This window comes from Acromyrmex echinatior, chromosome 18 (assembly GCF_024713525.1).
Source record: "Acromyrmex echinatior isolate Ae372 chromosome 18, ASM2471352v2, whole genome shotgun sequence".
In the NCBI taxonomy this organism is placed as follows: Eukaryota; Metazoa; Arthropoda; class Insecta; order Hymenoptera; family Formicidae; genus Acromyrmex; species Acromyrmex echinatior.
The window spans coordinates 939228-948856 of NC_141869.1; the positions used below are offsets into that span (position 1 = coordinate 939228).

The window sequence follows — 9629 nt, forward strand, 5'->3', positions numbered from 1 at the left end:
AATATTTAGACATGTACGCGCATTGTATCTAATATAATTGAACATACACTGAGAAAAAAATTGTTCTTTTTTCACTGACCTAATTTAATTCGTCTTTAACTCTTTCAATGAAGAATTATTAAAAAAAATTTATTAATTTCAATATGCAATTGACATTACAAGAAATTGTTTATTTGACTAAATTAATTTAGTTCGTTTTTCTTCCTGAGGATATACTAATTGCATATTCGAATTAATAAATCTTTCTTGTATCAAAAGTTAAGAATAATTTTTGATATATCTTTTGGAAATGCTCCTTCCTTTTTAGATTTATGTATAGAATAATTCTTATAATAGTTTTATATATTAATGGTTTTTGAATAATCTCATTTTCATAAACAAAACTGTTGCGTTTATTTTATCAATTATTTCTTACATATCTAAAGTATTTTTATTTTCACTCGCCACAAATTCCTATGATATAATTATTCGATAGAGAAATCGTCTTCCTTTCTAATTACAGAAAAAGAATTTGTCTGAATAAAAATTATAACAGGAATTCCAGTAAACTTTCATCCGTTTTGTGCTTGTAATCGTTGCATTACATTTCATTATTATTATATCTAATTGATAGTATTTTTTATCTTATTTCTTACAAGTGCAATGTCACAACATGATAGATGTCACAACATGATAGATTTCTCCTCTTTAGATTTCATGCATACGATTTAATTAATTTATAAAATATAAAATGAATTTTAAAATATAAAATATTTGTTTTAACGTTTTCTCTTATAAATAACATTTTCTTTTACTAAATTACAATTTCTCAGATAAATGTAAAATAAAGCTTAATTGAAAAAAATAGTACTTCTTATATGGGAAGTTGGTCGATGTATTAATCTAAGCCATCTAAGGGATAACGATATTACAAAGATTTATCGTGCAGATTTACAAAGATTTCCCCGACGATGATATCGTCGATGATAAGCACGCATTTCTTTGAAATTTGTAATCAATTTGGTACTATTAACACAGCTCTTATTTCAGAACAGAAGATGGATGCTAGAGTTGATGTACACTCTCATATATATATATATATCCGTACCGTACGTATTTCAAGATGTTTTGTACGATTTGCATCAAAACCTTAGGGCTTATTTTCTGATGAAATTAGAGTCGATCTTTTCATAAAAGTCTTTCAATTAAAATATCAAAATTATCTTGAGTGTATCAATAAAACATTTATTGTAAAAAGATTACACAAATTGTTTTGAAAGATAATCTAATAATATTTCAATCATGAAAAAAATCAACTCTAAATTCATAGAAAACTCAATAGACAAAAGGAATGGCGATGACTTTGGCACATTCCGTATATATGTGTTAAATGGATCAAAATATTGCTAAAATATCTATATAATTTTACATCATTTACCGTTATGAAGTCATACATTTATAAAGTATATATCTAATATTATCGACTTATTTTATTTTTACGCGTAATAATTATTCTCAAGTTTGAGTCATTCACAAACGTGAAAAATCGCGATAAATGAGTATAATAAAACATTAGAGACGATATATAAAAATATATAAAAATGACGAATTTGAACATGTCCGAATGATTAACGACGATGACGTAATTCGTGATATACATTCTCTTTTCATAGTACTTAAAGATACAATGGTAAACTGGATGTTTCGCGCCTTTATAGCAAATATCGTACATTTCTCATGCATAGATAGATGCATACTCTCACGCGTATACTTCCAAAATGTGATCTTACACGTTATAAGTAACAAGTATATCTTAGAAAACGTTAGCTGGCAGTTTGTGTCAGTATTTGTCGCGTTTCGTGACAAACAGATGAGATAGACGAAAGAAAATATAATATCGTTCGACACAGTCACTACAGGACAGTCTTCCGCATTATCTAGGACGGACCGGATTACAGCTCCCCCGATCTTCGCACATGCACGCACACGGCCTGCGAAATCATTTCGACGATTTCTGTATATTCGTTTCGCGGGAGTACGTCGTAATTAAATTCGTGTTACGCTCGAGTGAGAAGAAAGAAGGAAAAATTATGTATTTATGGTCCGTCGTTTCATCTCTCACGTTGTCGATTTAATTTTCAAGAGATCGACTTTTCATCGTATCATATATATATATATATATATATATATATATATATATATATATATATATATATAGTGTGTAAGTGTGGAAATTGTAATACAGAAAGTACAACTTATATTGTACACAAATATATTACATCGTTACTACTACCATCATCATCACTCGGAATTATCACCCTGATGATCGAGGTCTATCTAACTGACACTTATAAACGATTTTACAAAGGCCATTTAACGTCTACGTGTACAACATCCTTACTGCGGTCTAAAACGATATCTAAAATCTCGTCGCCGCTCCTGGTAAAGCTATCAAAATGCCAATATACGTTCGTCAAGTCATACAAGTAAAAATGTACAAATATTCTTCAAGATTTATGGCAGACAGAATGTGCGAAGACGAGAACGTAAAAAGGAAGAAAAAAAAACAAAGTAGAGAACAAAGAGAAGGGGAAAAAAAGAAAACTTTACCATTAAATAAAACTATACTATTGATCGTTCGAGTATAAAAGTTGCGATACTTTTCGAGAAGTATCGCGAAAACTAGTGTCACAAATAGATCAATGAAAAAGATCGTAACGATTGCCGTCGATGAAACGACGGTACAGTTACCGGATCTCTTAATGGAGCAATATGGAAGAAGGATTCGAAATCCTCTATTCAATATGCAGACGCTTCCTTGTACTCGGAACCTTCCATAGTAAAAAAGTCCTCAAGTTTCCACTGAAGCGTCTCGAAAGTCGGTCTTTTCATAGGATCCTTGTTCCAGCACTCCAGCATGATATTATAAAGTGTGTCGGGACAGCCAGGTGGACTTGGCATTCTATAGCCATGCTCCACCTGATGAAGAACCTCAGCATTTGTCATACCTAAAGAATAAAATGCATTTTTATGTTATTGATTTAATCGCACATATGTTAAAAATGTTTAAAAATGACTTTGTGTAATTTTAATTAAAAATTTAAAAGTTAAATATAGCAATACAAGATTATTTTTATTTTCAAAATCTTACCTGGATAAGGTATTCTACCATATGTGACTAATTCGGTAAGGAGAATTCCAAACGACCATACATCGGATTTAATACTGAATTTACTGTAGTTGGCGGCTTCAGGAGCGGTCCACTTAATAGGGAAGCGCGCTCCTATTCTAGCTTCGTACTCATCCTCTTTGATAAGCCTAGCCAAACCAAAGTCCGCGATCTTAACGACATTTCCGTCTGCTACGAGAACATTACGGGCGGCCAAGTCTCGATGAATATAATTCTGCGACTCTAAATACGCCATACCGGCAGCTATTTGCGCGGCCATGTCGATTAGTTGCTGTAGTTTTAGGCCTCTACCTTTTCCTAAAAGATCATACATGATTGCTGCAACGGTAATGTAACAAAAAGATACGACAGCAGAAATAAGCTTTATCGATTTTGTAGTAGTATTTTGAGATGGCACCTTGAAGAATTAATGGACAAATAAAATATGTAACTAGACTGAGAAATATATCTGTTCTTTTATTTAAAGAGCAGAAAACTGGCAACTTTTTAGAGCAAAATGCTTCTAAATCTTCAGATTTTTGGTGAAAACATTATCAAACAATATAGTGTTAAAGTGTTGACAATATAAGTTAAAGAAGATAAAAAGTAGAAATATATTCGATCAATCTTTTAATTTAAAATACTGGCACATATTTTTATACAAAAATATCGTGAATATCCTTTAATTATTTAAGAAGCTTTTATCACACAATATAGTGATAAAAGGGCCAGTAAGAATAAAATCATACCTTGCATACCTTGTAAATATTCTAGAAGACTGCCGTTCCTCATTAATTCTGTAATGATATAGATCGGTTCCTCCATCGTGCACACAGCGTACAACTGAATTAGTTTAGCGTGTCGGAGTTTCTTCATAATCTGTGCCTCGGCAAGGAAGTCCTTCGGGTCCATAGTGCCCGGCTTGAGCGTCTTTATCGCCACTGGGGTAGTGTTGTTCCACAGACCTTCCCACACCTCGCCAAATTGACCCTGTCCCAACTTCCTCAGGAATTTCAGCGACGAACGATCGATTTCCCATTGGTCCCGCGTACGGTGACTAAGGCCTTCCGTTACGGGTTTCTCAACCTGTTGAACAAAGCCAGACTCGGAATCAGCCGTCATCGGCAAAGGGAACAAACACGCGAGACTCGATTTTGTGCAAGGAAGATGTTTGATCGGCTGCATTAATGGCGAACTATATTTCGTTTCGTCTCCTTTGTGAGAACAAATTCTATAGCTAAGCGTAAGAGACAATATTCTACGCAGTGTAAAAAAAAAAGAGAGCGCTAGCGCTTAACTTCCCTTGTTCGCGGATACAAACCTACTTTTCTCCATGTCCTGCAATCGTGTAAGAACCCCAATAACGATCCCGGACGGTAAACGTGATCGCGAGATCGTTCCAACAGATATTTAGAATTTTAGGAGAAAGACGAAGAGGAAAATGAAATAACGAGCGATACAATATGCAGAATGTCTCAAATATGTCGCAATTAGAAAAAAAAACATGTCGCGAATCTCAAGAAATATTCGGTATACGCGTACATACGTGATCTAAACGGGATAGCATGCTCATTCGCCTCTCGAATAACGAATGAGATATGTACGAACGCTTTTGAGACATCCTGTATATAGATAGATTTCGAGCACACATACATTCGAGCCGATTCTCGCTTTCGCGTTCCATACTCATATAAATTTATACATACGTATAAGAAAAGAGTTCGTATGTAAATTGTTATTCACAAACGAGAGCGCGATATTTCGGTGAAACGCAAAAGTGTCGTTTCCTTGCTTGTGTGTGCTGCCAATCTCGGTTTTTTTTTGTATTTACCTATATATGTTACACCTCTCGCGAGGTGTCTACAATGCTAGATGAATTGGTGTATGAGATAAGTTGTTGTAAATATGAAATTACATCGAATGTACAGAGCTTTTATACGAGATATCTCTAAGTGAATGACAATCTACTGCTTTTGAAACATAATCCCATATAGAACGGGCTTGTGCTGTATATACAGGCCAGACATAATGAAATATAAAAGCGTTTTACGTCGAGAAAAAGAAAGGAATCGAAAAAACGTGTTATGGCATATATTAGGACATTCAATTTACCAAGAAAATCCACCGGGAAGTAGGGCAAGCAATAAACAGACAAACAAACACAATCTATTCAGACATCGAACTTCGCAACAAGTGCTTATCAATGCTTCTAAAAAACTGATTCTTTCTTTTTCAATAAGTAATATAAATTAGATATAAATATACCTCGTTTGCTGTGACATTAAGTTTCATTTAATCAATCTCCCTACTCGCGATTTTTCAAAAATAAACCAACTGAATTAGAAAATTACAGATGTAATCGATGTAATTGATATGTTGTAAATGTTTTGTACTCGGAACGCTATCTCGACGATCTAAAGTATTGTGCATTAGTAGGAATAATGCTTATAATAACGAAAGTAGTAGAAGTAATAATAAAGAAAGAAAAAAGATATTAATTATTAGTATTAATTAGCTACAATAATATTTTCTATAATAACATAACAGTAATAATATACTGTTGGTCGAGTTTGTCACCATCATCGTAATTAGGGCGAATAATCAGCGTATCGATCGGCATCGTTGCAAGTGTTGGAGTTTAGACAGTATTATATATGATATTGGTAGGAAATAAACATAAAGTCAGTTTATATAAATTCATCAATATGATCCCAATTGACTTCCGCTGCCATTTGTTGTGTGGGAAATGTATATATGTGTAATTTTAAAAAGATTTCTATGACCATATTATTTATAGTCGTTCCTTCTCATCACACGTTTCAATTGAGATCATTCATCTAATGCAATTCCATATTTCAATGACAACTAAATTTCCGCTAAAAGCAGTCTCATTCACGGAGAAACGGGAATAAACAAAAACACAGTAAATAACATTATAACGCAAATTCGCCGTTCGTACCGTTATTATTAATAAAAACCTGCCTAACTCAGCGATAAATGAAACTTTGTCGCCGAGATGACGTATAGCGCGTTAAGTATATGACGTATTTACTTCGACGAATCTCTGTCTAAACTCCCCCTCGTCAAATCTCATAACACGCGATTCTTACGAACTGTTATAGCAGCGGCAAATAATAGTATGACGATTATTATCTATCTATCAATTATTACTGTTGATATACTGAGAAAAGGAATCGTTATTTTATACTGAGAACCGTATCGGTCACTCGTAGAACTTACCTGCACGCAAGGCTTGCACAAATTAACACACAGGCCATCCGCGTCTTTGCTGTAGTGTTCCACAAGATCCTGCAAATTTCTGAACGTGGTTCGCCTGGCGATGAAAAAGCCACCCTCGTCCAATTGACGAATACGATAATGTTTCACCGTGTCGCCGTCACGCACTACAACAATCATCGATATATATTCCACTTTGGCGCTTTAATGGCCTCGCAATTTTGCATACAGATCGCACGCTGCCGCACGATCCCGCTCGATCATTATTCATTTATTTGTTATCGTACTGTCGGTATTACGACCACGACCGGTAGTTTCTATTATCGTTCTATGACGTTACCTGAAAGGGAGTAATCATTGTGTCGGCTCTCGGAGTCTCTTATCAGAAACGCGCCGTGATCGTTTTCCGGCAGTAGTAATTTTTTCTCAGCCTCAATTCGCTTAATCTTCCTGAAATACCATCTGTAAATGCAAATTAGCGTTATAACTTTTACAGATTCGCTTTTCCACTTACTAATCGCTAAGATTTTTTGTTGCGAATCAATTTCTGACTTATTTTGCAGATTAAAGATCATGATCAGCACGACGAATTTTTGCCTGCCGATTATAAATCTATTATTAATATCAAATTATTAATATCATAAATAATTTTTAGTGCTTTCCAGCGAGAGATACAGTGATCATTTCATCTTTGTTTAACATTGGTAAACAATAAGGCTACAATGATTCACTGTGTTATTTGTCTCTTGCTGAAAAGTATCCTTTATCATTAATTATCAAAAAGTCTCATTTGATGGAATGGCTGTGTGCCATTCTCATTTTACTCCGAGCACCATCATTAATTTTTAAAAGTTTCTATCAAGTTTTATTTTGTATTCTCCATTTCGCCACCAATGTAAGATTAACATTAATCTCGGTTTACTTGCTGTTTATCTTTTCCCTATTTCTAGAATTACAACAGAAGGCCTCAATATCTGAGGCTGTTTTTTTAAGGAAAACACAAATGTCGTTTTATCTTTGTTTATTCAATGCATTCCAAGGAAAATAGAACGATGTTTGTGTCTTTCTAAAAGGAAAGTAACCTGAATTGTTATCTACCTGGAGTGCAGGAACCATCCAAACAAAGGTCAAAGATCAGCAATATCGGCTTCGATTAAACAGATAAAAATTATCACGCCTAGTTCAATTTAAAACGACAAAGCCACTCACGGTTCTGCCTCGATTGATTTCAATTTGGCGACGTAATTGCTGGGAATGTAGCCCTCCTGCCTGGTCCTTTTACTCTTGGCCAGCCACCAGTCTCCCTGCGTGTCGTTGATGATCTCCAAGTGTTCTCCCTTCTTAAAACTCAAATCCTCGTCAGTGCGAGCGTCATAATCGTACAAGGCAACGAATATCTTCGCCGTCGTAACGTCCATGTCTGGGATCTGCGGAATCGGCCTGATGGGATCCGGCGGCGGCGTCGGCACCGGGCTGACCTGCGACGCGACCGCCTCTATACTGGGATTGCCGATCCTGTCCGGCTTTTCCTTCTCCACGTCCGTCGGGCTACTGAAGCAGTTCCCCATGTTTCGGCCGTTCAAGTCTATCCGACTACGATTTATGATCCTCTCAAACGATCTTCAAATCGCGCCACTGCCGTTGTCCACAGGACAGGTCCACCTTCTCACATTTAACGATCACTATATCAAAGTCGCACTGGAGCAACCCGTTTAAAGTTTCACAGTCTTATATATAGACACGCAAATCGCCGGATGCGTAGGCGTTAAAAATCAAGAACGAGTCATACGCGGACCTTCGGTGCCGCGTCACGTTAATCCGATTAATCGTTCGTGTGGTTCATTACCTGGGAAAAAAGAGGAGAAGGGTCCATACGCGGGTATCAGCAAGACCGAAGTTGAGATCTGTCAGCTGTGCCGTCGCACGGAGGACAAGAGATCGAGGATGATACACAGGACGGGCGGGACCGTCGGCTGGATGGAAGCGAGCCGTGCCGAGAGGATCACATCCGCGTGGAGAAGTCGCGAGGCGGTGCCGTGCATTCTCCGGATATCCCGGAGCCCTGGGATGACGTTCGGCTGCACCAGCGGACTGCCTGCCGCATCGCCACGGGAAAACGGAGTGTCCTGTCCTTCTCCAGATTAATCCAGATTATCAAGAGGACGTTGGACTTAATTCTCTAGTGCGACAATTCTATCAGGATACGTCTCGATTATCTTATCCTCGAGACACGAGTAGACACGACAAGTCAAGCGGAGGAACGCGGCGATAGAACACGCGCGCGCGATCCAGCCTCTCACCTCGATAGAGCTTAGAAAGTAGGCGAGTCGCCAGGCGCCGTCGCCATTGCAGCGGTCACGGATCCGTCAAAAAGGCTCACCATTTGTGCGTATCCGTTTTCGCATGCGCGCGCTGCCTTCCTCCTCGTACATACGCGATACACGCCCAATTTCTCATCGACGATCGGCGGTTCATCCGATCGCGACGCGACGACGACGACGCTGCTACCGCGGCAAACGATCCGTACCTCAGGCCCTACCTGTCCTCGTCGTCCCCGGTAATCCCGGTATTCTCATCGTCCGCGCACACTGCGCTCGCAAGAACGTGATGGAACGCGCCAGATGTATTCTGACGTTTCACGTTCGAACCATTCGCATTGCACACCACGGCTTGTCGTAACTCGTAACTCGCGCGGACTCGCACGATCTAATCCCGGTGGAGAAAGTCACGATTTGGAGCGCGAGTGACTCGCACTCGGAGTACTCGGACGCGCCTCTCGATTCTGGTCTGTCTGTCCGTCTTGTCAATTCTTGTCGTCGCCACGACGCGCCTCTGGCGGATTCTTGGAACGACTCATTCGCGAAGCAGCACCTGTAGCGCTCCTTCGGTAATTCCTTCGTTTATTTTGAAAAAAAGTTATGGTTAGGCTATATATTATCCTGAGCTGAATAACAAGTCACGATAACGTCAAAATGACATTAAAATGAATCGGAAATGATTGAAAAATGACTTTTAATAATCACTTTGGAGTTATTTTGACATCATTTTGATACCATGACTTGTTGTTTCGCTTGGGAATTAATAATTATATGGAAACACATCGTGTCAAGAGAAAATCAAAATGACTTTATTTTGACGGTATGAAAGTCAAAATGTTGATTTTTTTTTATTACAAAATTTGATTGTTTATTAACATTAAGAATCAAAATGAAGTCATTTTGATTCTTGGCGGAATTGTGTTTAT

General features: G+C 37.6%; 1 protein-coding gene across 2 annotated transcripts; it reads right to left on the bottom strand.

Moving 5' to 3' along the window:
- Nucleotides 1–368: 368 nt before the first annotated feature.
- Src42A (Tyrosine-protein kinase Src42A) lies at nt 369–9182 on the bottom strand. 2 transcript variants are annotated; one of them, XM_011063742.2, is made up of 6 exons: nt 7595–9182; nt 6726–6847; nt 6389–6552; nt 3907–4228; nt 3131–3466; nt 369–2987 (listed from the first exon to the last, which is right to left on the bottom strand). In XM_011063742.2, the coding sequence occupies exons 1-6, from the start codon at nt 7951–7953 to the stop codon at nt 2779–2781; spliced, it is 1512 nt and encodes a 503-aa protein (XP_011062044.1). In that variant the 5' UTR covers nt 7954–9182; the 3' UTR covers nt 369–2778. The 2 variants fall into 2 exon arrangements, with proteins under 2 accessions (XP_011062044.1, XP_011062043.1); XM_011063741.2 differs by having other exon boundaries at nt 3907–4234; nt 7595–9180.
- Nucleotides 9183–9629: the final 447 nt, after the last annotated feature.